At 40.2% G+C, this 18,090-nt stretch overlaps 1 protein-coding gene across 3 annotated transcripts in view; it reads left to right on the top strand.

The window, feature by feature from the left end:
• Nucleotides 1–18,090, top strand: part of ndrg3a (ndrg family member 3a) — an 84,405-nt gene that overhangs the window by 51,121 nt on the left and 15,194 nt on the right. For 2 of the 3 annotated variants that reach the window (XM_057845535.1, XM_057845534.1), the window contains exons 4-9: nt 8,391–8,496; nt 8,587–8,707; nt 14,113–14,175; nt 14,268–14,328; nt 16,967–17,053; nt 17,331–17,387. In XM_057845535.1, the coding sequence (XP_057701518.1) occupies nt 8,391–8,496; nt 8,587–8,707; nt 14,113–14,175; nt 14,268–14,328; nt 16,967–17,053; nt 17,331–17,387 (495 nt within the window). Of the gene's footprint in view, nt 1–4,247; nt 4,566–8,390; nt 8,497–8,586; nt 8,708–14,112; nt 14,176–14,267; nt 14,329–16,966; nt 17,054–17,330; nt 17,388–18,090 lie in introns of those variants that run through there. The other variant, XM_057845536.1, reaches the window with a different exon arrangement.

The following is an 18,090-nucleotide window of genomic DNA, read 5'->3' as shown; positions in this document are numbered from 1 at the left end:
ACAGCATTGGCCATTATAGTGGACAAAACATGCTGGGAAATAAAAACAACACGCAAACAAAAGTACAGGGGAAACATGTTCTTTTCAAATATGCAGTAGACATGCCATTTCTTTTTTAAAGGGCAGCTGAAGAGCTTTCCGGATTTTGCGGTGATTTTACAAATATACATTTTGGCTGAGTTCGTCAAAACAACCATGACATTTTTAACGCGTAACTGCGAGGATAATTTGTGAGGTTTTTTTTTTAGTCTTTTTGCACTCCTTTAACAGTCTCTTCCCACACCCAGAAGTGTGACGTAAATTCCTGAACGCAACAGAAGACTATCCACAGCGAGCATCGTACCAGCAATGAAATCAGTGATATTTCCACCAAAAGTAACAATTCGGGATCACTCTTTCATGACGTTAATTATGGCAAAGGCTCCCAGGAAAGATGATCTAGATGATGACGATTTAATCGGTACAGTAGACGTTGGTGATGACGCTGGTTGGTAGCTCGACACTTCACGAAAGGATGATTGGTTGGCATCTAGCATCGTGATGTCGCTCTGAACCTTCCTTTCCCCAGTCATTCCGTGATATAATTATCAGTAATTGCAAGAACAGACGAGTACAGTATAAAGATCTAGTAATAAATTTATCAAATTGATATGAATAGACAACCTGTCAGCTGTCTTATGACAGGCAAGCAACAACAACAAAACAGGTCACAATCGAGTAATAAACGTATCAAATTGCCAGTAAAGGTCTACTTAAGTCTTTGAAAAAACAAGGCTCCTAAGCTTTCGAAGCTGTCATCACTGAAATGTTGAAAACAAAGGCGCGATCGAGGAGCCCGGAAAAGTTTTTCCGCTTGACTCCCACAAAAGATGTCCAAATGTTTGCAGAAGGTTTTTTGGGCCACACATAGTCTCGAGCCTTCGTCTGAGCAATTCTTCGCTACACATCGAGATGGCATGACCAATCTCATGAGTAAAACCCAGAAAATCTTTGCAATGTATGGCGAGGATAGCGTGGTGCTATACTTTCGTATGGGAGTGCTGGCGAGGTCTTCAGGAATTGACGTCATCAGGTAGCGGCCGGCAGTGAGGCGCGTCCCTCGTTGCTAAGGTGTTGCTCAAAAACTTTGCGGTCAAATCAAAAAAATTTTTGGGGTATGTCAGTTTTGAGACAGCGAATGATGCATTCAATATAATTTAACCGAGTAAAACGCTCATGAATTCGTCTTCAGATGCCCTTTAAAGTCTTGTTTTTTAATAGCAAGCAACATAGACAAATAATATAGATAGGAATATGTTCTTCCTTGACCCATATCAACCTTGACCGATATCATTTTCGTTTATCATTGCTTTGTTAAATCTGTCTGTTGTGCGCAAATAGTGACATCTTCAGAATCCCTCTATTTATATCCTGTATTTTTTTTTTTTTTTGTCAACATGAATTTTGTGTAATTTATGAGCAAAATGAGTCAAATATAGTTGTCAGAAATAGTAGAGATTGCTAATAGGTAAAAGGAAATGTTAAATATTGATTGACACCTGTATTCCATTCATTTAAGCACAAAAAATACAAAATGTTTGAGGTTACAATCATAAGTGGAGTTTAAGGTGGGGCCGGGCGGCCAGGCCTCCAGTGGCCGAAAAGTGTCATTGCATGTAATTTACTTTTCTATATATGACTTTAAACTTAAGAATTTTCTGGTAAAATATTGTCTATAAAAGTTGTAAACCAATCAAACAACAGAAATGAATGAAATGAACAAGAAAGATTATAATGAAGCCAGAGAGCACCGCCAAAATGGTGAGCAGAGTTTCAATTTGCCCCACTAAAGACGCCAATTGTACAACAGAGCCACCACCGGTGTTCTGCCAAATTTTGCACCCTTATAATAGTTTGCTCCCAAAGCTTTTGTGGTGGTGAATAACCCCTCTTTTACATTCAGTTGGACTCTCAGTGTTATCAAAAGGTGCTAATTAAACAAGTAACATCGCAAACATACATGTTCAACACGACATCAACGTTCAACAATGGTCAACATGCCTAACAACGCGGCGAAAACGTAAATAGTGAGGGAGCGGCGTGCAGTTCTTGTGTGCAGCTAACATGGCAGGATGCGTCTGAGGAGACCTTTTCTACATGTCCGACCATGATCAAACGTAACTAAATATTCCTTTATTTGAAGAAAGTTAGCAGTGTTTACTTTTTATCCGCTGTATTTGCTGCCATTTTTAACACAAAGCTGCAATTTCGGATGGGGTGCAAAGTTTGACTAAACACGGGCGGGCGTACCATATTCAATGAATGACAATCTTGGCGAAAAGTATAGCTGTCCTAAGCAGCCTGATTTACAATTCGCCTAAAAAATGATAGGAAACAAAAAAACGCTTATTTTCAATGTATTATTATAAATATTCTTGTAAGTGAATTTTATTGCTGACACTGCCTTTCGGGGTCATCAACATGTTGTGCCCCCCCCCCCCCCCCACCTCCCCTTTCCCCAAAAGTCAAACTCTGCCTATGGTTATAATATTAATAGTAATAATAATAATAAAGTCTGGGATTATTCTGTAAATAATCCAGCAGAGTCTGATTTTTGTCCAAATGAGGAAAGTCATGTTGCAGCACAAGACAAGAGTACATGGCTTCAATGGATGGGAGGGTTCATCACCAATGCATTACTCAATTCTGTTGCTGTGATATGCCAGCACGGAGGCAGCTTCTATTCATTGTTACACTTACTAGAAGATACAGTGGCATTACAGTGTTCATACTAGAAGCTGCATGACAGGGTGGAAAGACAAGGTAATATGAGTGAGAGCGTACAACCTCTGTAGAGGGTGTGGCGCTGCAGTCTTGTGCTATTTATGACGTCTCTGCTGGACTGAGGGTGGCGTGACTCAGCCAGCTTCCTTCACCCATGGGACTGCAGGGCTTTACTTCAGAACTCACGGCCATTTCATTCAGAACTCACGGCCATTTCATTTCGAATGAAATGTTGCACTGTACTCCTAAAAGCATATAGCAACAGTATATTTAAAATGTACACATGGTTTTAATCTTGTGATTTCAATTATTTCTAAAATTTTTCTCACATTGTCATTTCTAGGACTTTTTTTTTATGGTGGTGTATTGACTTCATCCTACGATTATTTAGGACAGTTTTATTTTTGCCACAGTGTGTTTTAATATATTTCCCTGCATTTTCCAACTCTGTCCAGCAGAGAGCGCCATTAGCTAGTTCATTGTGAGGCTATAGCTCTGCTTTCATATTGTAGTGTGCTTCAAATTTTCCTAATTTATCTAATGAAATACGTTTGTGGACAATGTCATTTTGTTAAAAAAGAAACCATTTTAAAATATGGAAGGCAAATCAACAACACCAAAATTTGAGCGCACCCCCCCCCCCACCACCACCACCACCATCAAAAAAGCCTGAAATCTGCAATGTATACGCATTTATTCATTCATTCAGTCAGTCATTGCTTAAATCCAATTTTTATTAAAACGTGTCCATTTAACACAGATTATTTTGGTGGCCAGGAGCGCCCTCTGTTGTCCAGTTGTACCTAAAATTTAGGTAGTGTCCAACCAGGAATGTTGATGCTTTGAGTGACCAATGAGAGTCCGTATTCTTTTAGACTCACCCTTTGCTGTCAGCTATTGGCTGCAAATGGTTGCCAGTTTTGACTGACTTTTGCAAATCATGCTCTACTGTTCTGACGATGGAGAGGACAAAGAGTTCAAAATCAATAAACTGCGTAGAATGAATGACTCCAAGATGTCCTTAGATAATAATGATCCTCTCATATTTACAGTAATTGTTTGAAAAGGAATCCATATGTGTGTGTGGGGGGTGGATTCATGGTAACACAGCTACAGTATTCACACACAAAATTGAGATTTACAGTAAAATTACATTTTATTCCATACATGTTTTTTTAAGTGTAAGTAAATTTGAACTTAACATTTGATTTAACTTAGAAGCCTGTTTTGCTGATGCAAGTACTAGTCGTCAAAGTCACTCTATTTTAATATCAGCCATCGTGACTGCATGATGTCAGCAGCCTCCCTATTTTCCTGGATGGCCTCTGCATCCTTTGCACTCCCATCACCCATCTCCCTCACATTGAGGCTCCCCTGTCTTTTCTCCCATGGCTCCACCCTCTATCCACCTGACCTGCTACAATCCAATTAGATGCACTGTAGGCTGAATCTGCGGACACATTGTGACTACTAAACACAGTCTGTGTGCACCCACTCCCCCCTGTCTTTTAGCCTGTCCTCCCTGGGTCGATCTGCATCCCCTGCTTTCATTCAGTTTTACCATCTCGCTCACTCCCACCGCTGTGCTGCTCTCCTCCCGCTTTCTGTCTTGTAGCTGCTACCGCTGCCACCAATCCCACCTCTCTGCTTTCCTTCCAACCCCTCCTTCCTCCTCCTTTCAGAGCTTTTCAAAGCTGCCTAGCTCACACTCGTACATAGCATAACACAGCACTCTCCAGTGTGGGGGAACAATGTCAGCTATTCTGGATCTGGACCAGATTGCATGCTCTGGGAATGGAGTGGTGAGTGACAAATGCCTCTTGATACACCTGACTGGATGCTTGCAGCTAAGCAGCGAGGGTTTTCGCTTCTGACTGGGGTGGGTAAATGTGAGATTTCCCCATAGACTTAGCAATAGCAGCTGGGAAGGACAAAGCTCTTGGTGGTCCTTGTCACCTCCTCCGGGAGTCAGCAAAGACTTTTTTTTGGTATGTCTTTTTTCCATGGGCAGCTGCCAGTATGGCATGACCATTTGGCATGTGTATGTGTGCGTGTCCATACTTGGAGTCCGCTCAGTCTTTAAAATGCTAAGGTTGAAGCACTATGACGTGTATGTGTAATGCTGTGCAACTAGAAGATGTGTACGTGCCTGCTTGTGAGAGTAAAAGCGCAGGGTCATACATGTTTAGGTTCATGGGTGAGGCTGTTTGTCTCAATACAATATGCGTGTTTTTGAAATTGTGGTATCTTTTTGTCTCCCACCAAAGCACCTGTGAATGTTCCAAGTTGGTTTATTGTGGGTTTTTTTTCCATCTTGTCACTCATCATGACACATGTAACAACACACAACCATTGTAGCATCACATACCTTCAAGCGTACAAATGATAACACACATAATGACTGTGCTGCAGGTTGGAAGATTTTGTTTGGTGTTGGTGAACATTGTAGCAATATGTTGTTAGAATTAGTCATAATAGTCTCACTGTATTTTTGTGGATAAAGAGTAACTTTGCATGCATGTGTGTCAATTGGCTGCTGCTGACTGGTCAGTCTTTTTGCCCTGTAATGCTGCACTCATTGGTGATTGATGTAATTCCAGCCAGGGTGGGGTGAACAGGCAAGTGGGGGATTGATAAGGGAGTGCGGGAAGAGGGTCAACGTGACATCCAGTGTCGCTCTCTTGTATTTTCCTCCACCTCACCCTCTTTTAATTCATGTCTTAACCTTCTGGTCGCCCGGAGCAACCTCCTGAATACATTCAAAAGAGCCACACAAACAAAAAAAAAGCCTTTGCCACGCTCTACCCGTTTTTCCTTTCGAGCTGCAGTCAAACAGCCCCACCCCGAGTATGTTTTCCCCCTTCGTGATGCTGCGTTGTGTATTTATTTGTTAGACAGGAAATGATTTGAGACACATCCAGATCAATACTGCCTCCAAATGTAAACCTTGCCAGCAACTAAATGGATATGGAAAGCCTTCTCACTACACTCTCATGTGAAAACCTTTTTGCTCTTGACTCTTCTTTTTTTAATAACATGACTTTTTGGAGAAGGCACGATATATTAAATTGATGCCTCCCTTCCGTTTTAGTTAGTCACACCAGACTTCTCTTCACTCACGCATCTGTCAGGATCTCTGATTGCTTTCACGCTCTGGTTCATTCCATCTTTTTTTCTGCCCTACCTTCATGTTCTCTCATTTTTCTGGTGGGACATATCAACTTTGTCTTATGGGCTCATATATCATAAGCAAGCAAACTCCTTGTATGCCCTTGTCTCTGTCACTGGTTAAAAAACGAAAACACTGGAACATACCGTTTAGTAAGGGTGTAACGGTACATGTATTGTATTGAACTGTTTCGGTACGGGGTGCTCGGTTCGGAACGGAGGCGTACCGAACGAGTTTTTGACGTAATGTAACCCTTACTTTTCGAGGCTGTGAGTCGATCGGATTACGGTTTCTTTGTGTCGATTATATTTACTCAGTCTTCTCGACTATAATGAGGACCAACACGGTAGGACAGTATATAACCCAGAAACGTCAACGGCGCAACAACGTGGCCGCCGCAAGAACGCAGTGAAACGCAGGCGTTAAAGTCAATCAGCCAATGCACACCAGTCGCAGTGTGGCCACGTGTTAGACGCGTCCCAGAAGCAGCTCAACACGACGCATGCGAAAATAACGGCACAGTTTATTATTTGATGAGAGACGCGACCCTCCTGCGTCAATACTACTACCGGTAGCTAGGATCGGGCAGATTGGAAGTCACTCGTGTAAAAATACGGTGGATCCAGTCGATTTTCAAACTAATATGCAATCTTAACCCACTTTTTGAGTCCATCAGATCTCTTGAGTGGTAGATCGGGGCACAGTTGACTTGTCTTTGTTGATTTACTGCTGTCTTCTCTGCTATAATAATAACCAACATGTCTTTAAATACCCGCTACTTTTTACGCAGAATTCTAGCTTTGTATAGGCTACTGTTCCTGTTGTTGAAAGCACAAAAGTGTGTAATAAACAAGCACATTTATATTTTGCGTTTTGTTTTCCTACTGTACCGAAAATGAACCGAACTGTGACCTCAAAACCGAGGTACAGTACGTACCGAACCGAGATTTTTGTGTACGGTTACACCCCTACCGTTTAGTATGTGTTCATAACAAGTTAATCAATCTCCATCCACTCAAATGCAAGGTACAGTTTGGGTTTATTAGATTCGAGAAGGCCCAAGGCTCCTTCACAGGCGTAAAATGTCTTCATTTATTGTCTCTCTGTTGTAGAGGTTATATTTAGTAGCTGTAGATTGTAGCTTCCAGCTGCTGGCATGGAGTGATGCGCCTTCTGTGTTGTTTTGTCGCACGTAATTTGGCGTAGCAGACCGTGCCAACACCCACGGAAACTGAAGATATCTCATTCACTTGCTGTCAGTTGAGCAGGGTTGCAGTGTCCATCACTGATTTTTCCATTCACATTACTCCGGGATTGTCCTTGATACCTTGACAACTAACCTTCAGCACAGAAGTAGAGGTTTTGACCCATGTCCATCATCTGAATTCACCCCAGATTTATATCCAGAAATATTGCAGCGTTCACCTGTCGGTGTACTGTATGCTCTGTGTGCCCTGAGTGTTTTTCTCTGTTGGCCTTGAGATCAGGCATGCTCAAGAGCTCCATGCTGTACATATTTACCACATGAATACACAGTCATGCCGACCTCTCTGATGTTTGTTTGCATAATGAGCCTACTGTGTTACTGTAACTTAAAAAGAATGCCAGAATCCTCCCCCGTGTGCACCTTCTGCATGGTTTAGTTCACCAGCGTTTTCAAATCACAGTTGCCTGTCAAATTATTTACTCCGATGTTGTGTGACTAGAGCGAGTCTGAAAACGATGAATAGAACAAAACTGGTGTGAGCTCTCTGAATACTAACGCGGGTCTCTGCAAAGACATTCTGCAGAGGATTTTTTGCAGTGTCACACTTGTGAAAGAGAATTGATTTTCAAATGCTCTCATTTAAGAGGACATTTTTCTTGGTGAAAAATCTTCAGCTTGTTCAGTGTTTTGTTTGTCCAAGGGCAGTGGGGGTGGTGCTGGAGAGGAAGTACATGCCTTGCATCCTAAAAAAGTCTCTTGAAATATGCAAATGGCTTGGTGGAATGGGACTTTTAAATCATGTATCCTGTTATTCTGAGAATAAAGTCACCCCTGTTAAAGTTTTATGATAACTGAGGGAGGAATGTCACTCGACGAATGACTCGGATGCCATAAAAATGCCCCGTCATTGTTTATATTCTTAAGTTGTCACTGCTGTAAGGCAGAGGTTGTTCGTTCAATGCCTCACAGGAAAGATCCAACTTGCATGTAACAACCTTTTTGTGTAGTAGTGATTATAAACGTATCCTCATTCACACTTCTTAGCTGTAGCTGCAAATTCCTGAGACTGAGAAATGTGCTCTGTTGGCAATTTTGTATACAAAAAAAAGACTTTAGCTCCCATGGAACAACGCAAACAATAGAATTAATCAGGGGACAGTAGGAAAGCTGTTGGCCACAATTATCAAAATTTTTAGTTCTTAAAAATCAAGTTTCGTTCATAATTTTTGCCCATCCCTTGTCTTCCTGTAGGAGCATGACATTGAGACTCCTCATGGTGTTCTTCATGTGACGATGAGAGGTGTTCCTAAGGGCAACAGGCCTATCATCCTCACCTATCATGACATTGGCCTTAATCGTGAGTCAGCTGACTTTTTAATGATACTAGAATGTGATTGAACTATTTGAACCCTAAACTGATTTCCATCCCACGCTTGCACATTTCCAGACAAGTCATGCTTCAACACTCTTTTCAACTACGAGGACATGCAGGAGATCACTCAGCACTTTGCTGTTGTCCACGTGGATGCACCCGGCCAGCAGGAGGGCGCACCCCCCTTCCCCAGTGGGTATGTATCATCTTCCGTATAAAATCCTGACTATTTTTTATAGAAGTATAACAAAACTTAAAATGGCTATAGAATTCTCAGATTTTACGCTAGATGCACAAAAATCAACAGATGCAGAGATAGTCACCTATATTTTCAGGATCAATAGCAATTTTTAACATATCAAATTTTTGCCAGAAATGGCAACTTAACCCTTTAAGGTCTGGGCCTATTTTGTCTGATTTTGCATGCCTTTGAAGTTGCCTTTATATTTCAAAGACAGAATTGTTTACGATGGCCTGGTTTAGTCCCTTTTTTTGTGACACCTTGAACTTCATGTCCAAACTGTTGTTTCCTTCACTGACCAATTATAAGTCATAATTTTGGGCCCAAAAAGACCAAAAATTCCAAAATCGTTTTGTCAAAATTTTTAATATTGATGTCCAATTGACAACCAAACATGCGTAACGAACCGTTTTGAAACTTTGTAATATTTATTCAACATGTTAGGATGAACATTCAACCAAAAAATTTTAGAATAAATAGTCTTTTATTTGACAATTCAACATAAACAACAGGTATAGCCATAGGCGTTTTTTGCATTTATACATGCTCTAGTCAAAACAGGTTATATACAGCAGACCAAACAGTGAAGAACAGTGAAAAAATATACCATCTAACACAAAAAGTGTTTAGAGGCCATCTCTTTATGAGTTTAGGTATTGCGGCCCATCACCTGATGAAAACTATGTACACACAATCAAGCTTCTTGAACACACATTTATATACACAAATTGAGAAGACTGATTGTGGGAAAAAAAAAAATATATATATAACATTGGGGAAAAAAGTATTTTCAAAAATATTTACAATAAACAAGTTAAATTTTTTTCAGGCATGCCACTCCGAAAAGCAGTTTCGTCCTGGAATTAGACATAGGGCTACATCACAGCCCACACTTCCATGGGGTGTCGGTCCTCTTTCCACCCTTCCATTTTCATTTCACTTTACTTTCATTGTCACTATAAATGTACATGAAACAAAAGTCAGTATTTATGAAAATAATAAAGTATAAAATAAAAATATATACAGCAATAAATAATAATGGAAATCTATATGTATGACAATAGAAAGAATACCGTAGCTGAATATGTGCTACATCCCTAATCTTCATATAGAAAGAAGACCACAAATTATACTTTGATCTGATATGCACATCTTATTATTACATACACAAACACGCACTTATATTGCATCAAAATTAACTTTGTCTTGCAATATCAAAAGAAACTTTTACAGCATAAAAAAAAAAAAAAAAAAAAGTGAGTTGGCTTACCTCTGCTCGTCGATGGCGTCACCCACGTGTTCAAATCCGTCACTATCTTCACTCGAGGACTCTTCCGAAGAAGACGATGATGACGAATTTGGACCACCCTCTTCCTCAAGTTGATCAAAAAGCACAATTGCTTGCGCTAAATTTAGTTTTCCGTTCATCCTCAAAGTCACACAAAGACGTCGCTCGCCCCCTCGCTGCTTCAGATTCACTCCTCCCTCTCGTTCGGTGGAACCTCGCGCGGCAGTTATATTTATAAAAAAAAAAACGCATTTTGTGCTTCCACTGTGACTTCGAAAGGGTTCGTTTGATTTGTTTTTTTTTCATGGAGCTTCCGTTTTGAAAAAGGACAAGAAATGATGGAAATATAGACATAAACAAATGATCCATGCAGCGTTTTAATGTTTTTTTGAGAGGACAATAAAACTATAAAACTTAAATGACAATATCTCACGTTTTAGTTGGTCGATTGACTTCAAATAACAACGAGAGTAAACCGCAACTTCCGCACTTTAAAACGAGACCAACCAACGGCATGTGGGTGACGTAATTAAAACGCGAGGGTGCTTCAAAGACGACGTGCGCTGAGGACGCGCCGGCGCGTCCTTCGACTCTCAAGGGTTAAATGTGATGTGTTGAGATACAAAACCCAACATGGCGGCCGTCAGAAAGCAAAGAGCTATTTAAGTTGAAAATTCTTGTAAATAAATGCTTAAATCGCAAAATTTCGATTGGTATGACCGTAAAACAGTCTAGCTTCTTGGTCAAAAGCAAAAAATGTGCCGTTATCGTTCATTTTACATAAATACTTCAAGCAAAAGTTACGGTATTGTACAATCCAACATGGCGGCCGTCACGAAGCAAAGAGCTTTTTAAGTTGAAAATTCTTGTAAATAAATGCTTAAATTGCTGAATTTTTGTAGATATGAAAGTAAAACAGTCTAGATTCTTGTTTAAAAGCAAAAAGTAGGCAGTTATCATTCATTTTGCTTAAATATTTCAAGCCAAAATTACACTAATTTTAGCCATTAGTTGTTTTTTTCCCCCCACATTTCAAAGTGCATGCATGCATGGTGCTATTTATTATAATAGTTACCTTGAATCCTCGACCAAATCACTCTTGAGACAGTCCTGCCTGCTTTTATGCAGTAAAACATTTGTCCTGTTTCCACCTAAATCCAGCATTAGAATGCAGCGTGTGTTTGAGTTAATCACAGTGAAAGCCAACTCAATGTTCTGCCTGGGTCGGCCGCCTACAGGAAGTCATGTAGTAATGTCTGTGGGAGCTGTCTTGTCAACTGATGGTGGAGTCTATGCATTAACAATTATTCAGATAATTATAGCCTTTAAATAGTCTCACTCCAAGTCACTAGCAATCCATTTAAAGTCTTTATAGTCAGTATGCTACTGTACAACTCTGACGTTTGAATTAGAAGGTACGCCTAGGGTACGCCCTTCTCACTGCTGTAGGTGTGGGTAAAAAAAAAAAAACATGTCACAACTGGCTTCATTTACACTGCAGGTCAAATCCAATTCCTTTGCCCTCGTGCGACACATTTTTTTTTTTTTCCACACAGTATTGTTGGAACTATTGTGCATACTGTTAACATATATGCTTCCCTTATTATAGTTAGTCACCAGATAGGATACCTTCTGTCTAGTCAGCCTTTCCTTTGTCCTGGGCCATATGTATTCTATTCTATACAGGTAGTCCCCGGGTTACGACGGACCCGACTTACGCGATTTTGACTTTACGACGCCTGTGTCTTTTTTTGTTTTTTTTTCTTCTTTTCTTTGATACGTGCTTTTATTTTGGCGCAGGAAGCATAGAGCATGTTGTACTTCCGCACGCAAGAGCGTTTAAACACCCGCCCACCCCACAGACTGTAGTGACGGCACACGCACACATGAGGAAGCAGCAGAGTGAAGTGGTGACAGCCTGCGCGCACATTTGTTGCTTGTGAAGCATCCAGAGGCGACGGCTGTACTAGTATATAACCACTTTTGTCCTGTTTATTGTGCGTTTTCAATTGTGGTCGAATACCTGGGGCGAGTTGATGTGATTGTTTTGATGATGTGCAGACGCTAATTGATACATGCTAATCGTTTGTTATTGCTGTATCAGCAGCTACTTGTACACACAAAATTGAATTGCTGTAATTGAAGATAAGACTGATTTAATTTCTATTTTAGCCATTCTGCAAGTGTTGATGTCATGAGCAGCTGAATAAAAGTCAGCAAACTACATGGACGTCTGACATCATTTCGGAGGTTAGCTCATTGTAGGACTTGGCTCCAACATCTTGGTGAGGACAGTACAATGACGTATAACACATGTTTTTAGATGTTTTTTTTTTTTTTCAATTTAGAGGGTGTTTTGAGGTATTTCAAGGGTTAATTCCAATTCATGTGGAAATTCGGGTTATATCGCCAGCACAGGAATGGAACTCGTTCGTAAACCGGGGACTACCTGTATTGCTTTCCTTACTGTTAAATGAGCTGTCGATTACTAGTTGCACTTCTTTGTCTTCAAACTGTGTTTCTACATTTACTGTATGATTTCACCCGTCTTTCTGTACAGTGGGGCAAATAAGTATTTAGTCAACCACTAATTGTGCAAGTTCTCCCACTTGAAAATATTAGAGAGGCCTGTAATTGTCAACATGGGTAAACCTCAACCATGAGAGACAGAATGTGGAAAAAAAAAAAACAGAAAATCACAGTTAGATTTTTAAAGAATTTATTTGCAAATCATGGTGGAAAATAAGTATTTGGTCTATACCAAAAGTTCATCTCAATACTTTGTTATGTACCCTTTGTTGGCAATAACAGAGGCCAAAAGTTTTCTGTAACTCTTCACAAGCTTTTCACACACTGTTGCTGGTATTTTGGCACATTCCTCCATGCAGATCTCCTCTAGAGCAGTGATATTTTGGGGCTGTCGTTGGGCAACACGGACTTTCAACTCCCTCCTCACCCCGTGGCGTCAAAATTATAACACGAACGGGGAGCAAAAATCCCAGAACTACATGGGGGGACCTAGTGAATGACCTACGGAGAGCTGGGACCACAGTAACAAAGGCTACTATCAGTAACACAATGCGCCGCCAGGGACTCAAATCCTGCACTGCCAGACATGTACCCCTGCTGAAGCCAGTACATGTCCAGGCCTGTCTGCAGTTCGCTAGAGAGCATTTGGATGATCCAGAAGAGGACTGGGAGAATGTGTTATGGTCAGATGAAACCAAAATAGAACTTTTTGGGTTGAAACACAGGTTCTCTTGTTTGGAGGAAAAAGAATACTGAATTGCACCATACCCACTGTGAAGCATGGGGGTGGAACCATCATGCTTTGGGGCTGTTTTTCTGCAAAGGGACCAGGACGACTGATCTGTGTAATGGAAAGAAGGAATTGGGCCATGTATCGAGATATTTTGAGTGAAAATCTCCTTCCATTAGCAAGGGCATTGAAGATGAGACGTGGCTGGGTCTTTCAGCATGGAAATGATCCCGAACACACAGCCAGGGCAACAAAGGAGTGGCTTCGTAAGAAGCATTTCAAGGTCCTGGAGTGGCCTAGCCAGTCTCCAGGTGTCAACCCCATAGAAAATCTGCGGAGGGAGTTGAAAGTCCGTGTTGCCCAACAACAGCCCCAAAACATCACTGCTCTAGAGATCTGCACGGAGGAATGGGCCAAAATACCAGCAACAGTGTGTGAAAAGCTTGTGAAGAGTTACAGAAAACGTTTGGCCTCCATTATTGCCAACAAAGGGTACATAACAAAGTATTGAGATGAACTTTTGGTATTGACCAAATACTTATTTTCCACCATGATTTGCAAATAAATTCTATAAAAATCAAACAATGTGATTTTCTGTTTTTTTTTTTTTTCCCACATTCTGTCTCTCATGGTTGAGGTTTACCCATGTTGACAATTACAGGCCTCTCTAATATTTTCAAGTGGGAGAACTTTCACAATTAGTGGTTGACTAGATACTTATTTACCCCACTGTATAAAATTGCTCAAAATGGATTGTTTGACTTAATTTTGTTCACGTGCTCATACATGATCAGCTGCATCATTTGTCCCCAGCTATCGCTATCCAACTATGGATGAGTTGGCCGAAATGCTGCCTTCTGTGATGACTCAGCTGAAGTGAGTACGCCCGGATGGTGGTTGATTAATAATGATGCGCATACATTGAGTCAAGGTCTACATACATGCTGTAACTGGCGGTTTTCCTGCAGGGTCAACAGCGTTATTGGCATTGGAGTGGGAGCAGGAGCATACGTCCTTACCCGCTTTGCTGTAAGTCCTTACCTGTATCATAACATCCATTCACCGTTTCACTTGCCTGCCACTGACGGTGCTAGACATCCAATTTATTTGGACTTGGGAGGGCTGACAGCCGTTCGTTAATCGTTTGCGTACGAGTATGTGGAGCCCTCGTACCAGTGGTGGAACTCTTACCACAGTTTTAGACGCAATGGCCAGTATATAATTCTCTTCCAGGCTAACCAGCTTGTTATGCGGAATACCACGTTTTCCCATCACGCTCTTCATCCTTCTCAGGGAGTGCAGCAGGTTTTCTCTACAATCTGTCTAGCTGATGAATCACCCTGGTGGTTTCCAGCTTTTCCCCACCTGAAGCATTAGAACTCAAACGAGTGTAATCTGTGTTCATAAAAACAGAGTGGTTGATGAAAGAGAAGGTGGTGATCAGGGTTAGAAGTAACTGGTGTGGGCTTAAGGAACATCACAGCTGCTCTGGAGTTGTTAAGAATTAACGAGAAAAAAATTGATTCTGACATTCATTTCCTCAAACTGACTTGGAACAAAGTGTTTGCCCACCAGAGTCGCTGCATCTGTGACAGGACTGATCTTGTATTTGATCACGCTCCCATCACAGTGTTTACTCACAGTAAGATGGACGGATCTTAAATTTCCCCTGACATCATTAATTATCTTCAGGCAATTCCTGCGCTGCTTTTCGTGCATCCAGTTGCACTCTGGTTGTTTGGTCAGCATTGCGACACTTACAGTCTAAAAATCAAGTAAAAAAATCCCACTTCAGATAGATGTGCTCTAGTTAAGCCTGTCACGATATGCACCAAGTCAAATTATCGCACGATCAGTAAGAATGAGGGAGGTAATTTTCCTGGCTGTGATTTATCGCCGCGTGTGGGGCGTGCATACAGTTATGCGTGCGTGTGTGTGCGTGCACTCTGCAAACGTGCGTGTTGATTGCATATGAGACTCCAGTTCCATAACACAGATGTTTATTGGCCATCAACACGCCGTAGAGTTAAAGTTCAAACATACAAAATAAGGAAACACATCTATATTAAACTTTGTAAAATGTTAGCATTGCTACATTGAGGCTAATGGAAAACAGACAATGTACTAACTACTTTAGCCTGCTTTAAAACATCAGCAGTCTTCTCCAAAATGCAAAATTGCGGTTAAAAGGTGACATTTCAAACATGAAAATTCGCTGGATTCCAGCATTTGCAAACGATGCAAACTAATAAAAATCTATGACTGACGCCACATGCATGATGAAAAGCGAAGTGTACTTCGTTTTTTTCAGTTTTGTTTTTTTCACTGAGTGTAAAGCTTACAGTTAATGGCTTACCAAACGTACTTCCAGTGAGCATTTTAAAAATAAAAGCACGCCATGTTCAACATTTAAAGATTTCCGGAGGTGATTTCATGAACTTCAGATTCTACACTAAGAACAGATTTCAAATGATGATATGATAAATGATAATAATTTGGCTTCAAATTTGTTAACATGCGCACTTTGCAGGACAATATGACAGTCATTTTGGATCAAATAAACACATTTAAAAGGCTCTAATTGGCTAAGTGGCAAACAATGAAAGTGCCATTGTTTTCTCATCAATTTCATATTCTGCACTTACAGTATATTAAACATTGTAAAATGTTAGCATTGCTACATTGAGGCTAATGGAAAACAGACAATGTACTAACCACTTTAGCCTGCTATTAAGCAACGGGAGTCTTCTCCAAAATGCAAAATTGCGGTTAAAAGGTGACATTTCAAACATGAAAACTGGTTGGATTACAGTATTTGCAAACGATGTAAACAAAATCATAAAATTCTGACTGATGCCACACGCCACATGCATGATGAAAAGCGAAGTGTACTTTGTTTTTTTCTGTTTTGTTTTTTTTCACTGAGTGTAAACCTTACATTAGTGGCTTAGCAAACGTACTTCCAGTGAACATTTCAAAATAAAAGCACGTCATTTTCAACATTTGAAGATTTCCAGAGGTAATCTCACATACTTCAGATTCTACACTAAGAACAGATTTCAAATGATGATATGATACGATAAGGTAAATGATAATAATTTGGCTTCAAATTTGTTAAAATATGCACTTTGCAGGACAATATGGCAGTCATTTGGGATCAAATAAGCACATTTAAAAGGCTCTAATTGGCAGACAACGAAAGTGCCATTGTTTTCTCACCGATTTCATATACTGCACTTAACTAGCTTTTAAAATGACTCGTTATGCATTGCGTTTTTTTGATATTTTTAATTTTTAATATAGTTTGTGTTTTATTTAAGAGTAACAATCTATTGCATTTAAATAAGGGATTTATTAGGATGTATTGCCACTAAATTCTTGGTTGAATTGGTAAAAAAATGACAATAATAATATCGCATATCAGCCATATTATTTTTGGAGGGAAGTGTGAAGAGTTGCCATTTTTCTAGAGTTGAGAGGAATACAGTGCCACGAGAGGAATGCCAGAGAGGAAGACAAGCCTCATGCTCATCTTCAAATGCACACAGGGTGGTGGTGCTGCTAGTTTCACAAGAGCAAATCACCCAAATGACTTGACGGTGTCCTCGTGTGTCCAAATAAATCCTCCTCCTTCCTATCAGCTCATAGCAGCCCTTCCATTTTGCAGCTGAACAATCCTACGCTGGTGGAGGGGCTGGTGCTCATCAACATCGACCCATGTGCTGAAGGCTGGATTGACTGGGCAGCTTCAAAAGTTAGTACGGCTGTAGCACCCTTTGCAGCATCTGAATTATTTACCGTATTCTCTGCTTGCCTGTCTTTGCACACCATGTTATTGTTGCTGGCTAGTTTCTATTTTGAGCCATATATCTACTATCCTGTATTTTTTAAGAGGTAGATGGTTATTTCGTCCAGAATGCATAAATATGAACATTTTTATTGTTTTTATAGTCATTAATGATCTTTCAGTTGGAATTAATGTCACATTTAATTAAACTGATTCTTAATGACTGTCTTCTTTTGGTCTCTAGCTGTCTGGATGGACCAGTAACCTGGTTGATATTGTCATGGCTCATCATTTCAGCAGTGTGAGTTTATGCCACTTTAATCACCTCATAGGACCGGTGATCCGGCCCAAAATATTCTATTCCCCTGATTGTCGTCCAGTTTTATTCTTTTAGTTTTATTGTTGTCGCTTTTTTTAATTGGTAGTTTTTATACAATGTCATCTACCAGTATATATTACCATTAAGGAAGGGCGTAGGTTTGCATAGGGACTGTAGGGACATAACACTACTAACTTTTCAGGATGCTCAAATCGTCCCCACCAACTTTTAAGCAACCCTTTTAGCATTATACAATGAGTTCGGTTATTTAGATATGGTAATTTAGATTATAATTTAGATTGTCTTCCCATATGTTATTTTTTCGCCCAGCAGCCACTGTAGTCTGTAAGTATTAAGTAATGTAAATAGTAGGGCTGTCAAAATTATCGTGTTAGCAGGCGGGTTTTTTTCAATTAATCACGTTAAAATATTTGACGCAATTAACGCACATGCCTCGCTCAAACAGATTAAAATGACAGCACAGTGTCATGTCCACTTTTTACTTGTGTTTTTTGGTGTTTTGTCGCTCTCTGCTGGCGCTTGGGTGAGACTGATTTTATGGGTTTCAGCACCATGAGCACTGTGTAATTATTGACATCAACAATGGCGAGCTACTATTTTATTTTTTGATTGAAAATTTTACAAATTTTATTAAAACGAAAACATTAGGAGAGGTTTTAATATA

Source organism: Corythoichthys intestinalis, chromosome 9 (assembly GCF_030265065.1).
Source record: "Corythoichthys intestinalis isolate RoL2023-P3 chromosome 9, ASM3026506v1, whole genome shotgun sequence".
Lineage (NCBI taxonomy): Eukaryota > Metazoa > Chordata > Actinopteri > Syngnathiformes > Syngnathidae > Corythoichthys > Corythoichthys intestinalis.
This window is presented reverse-complemented; position numbering and strand designations above follow the sequence as displayed.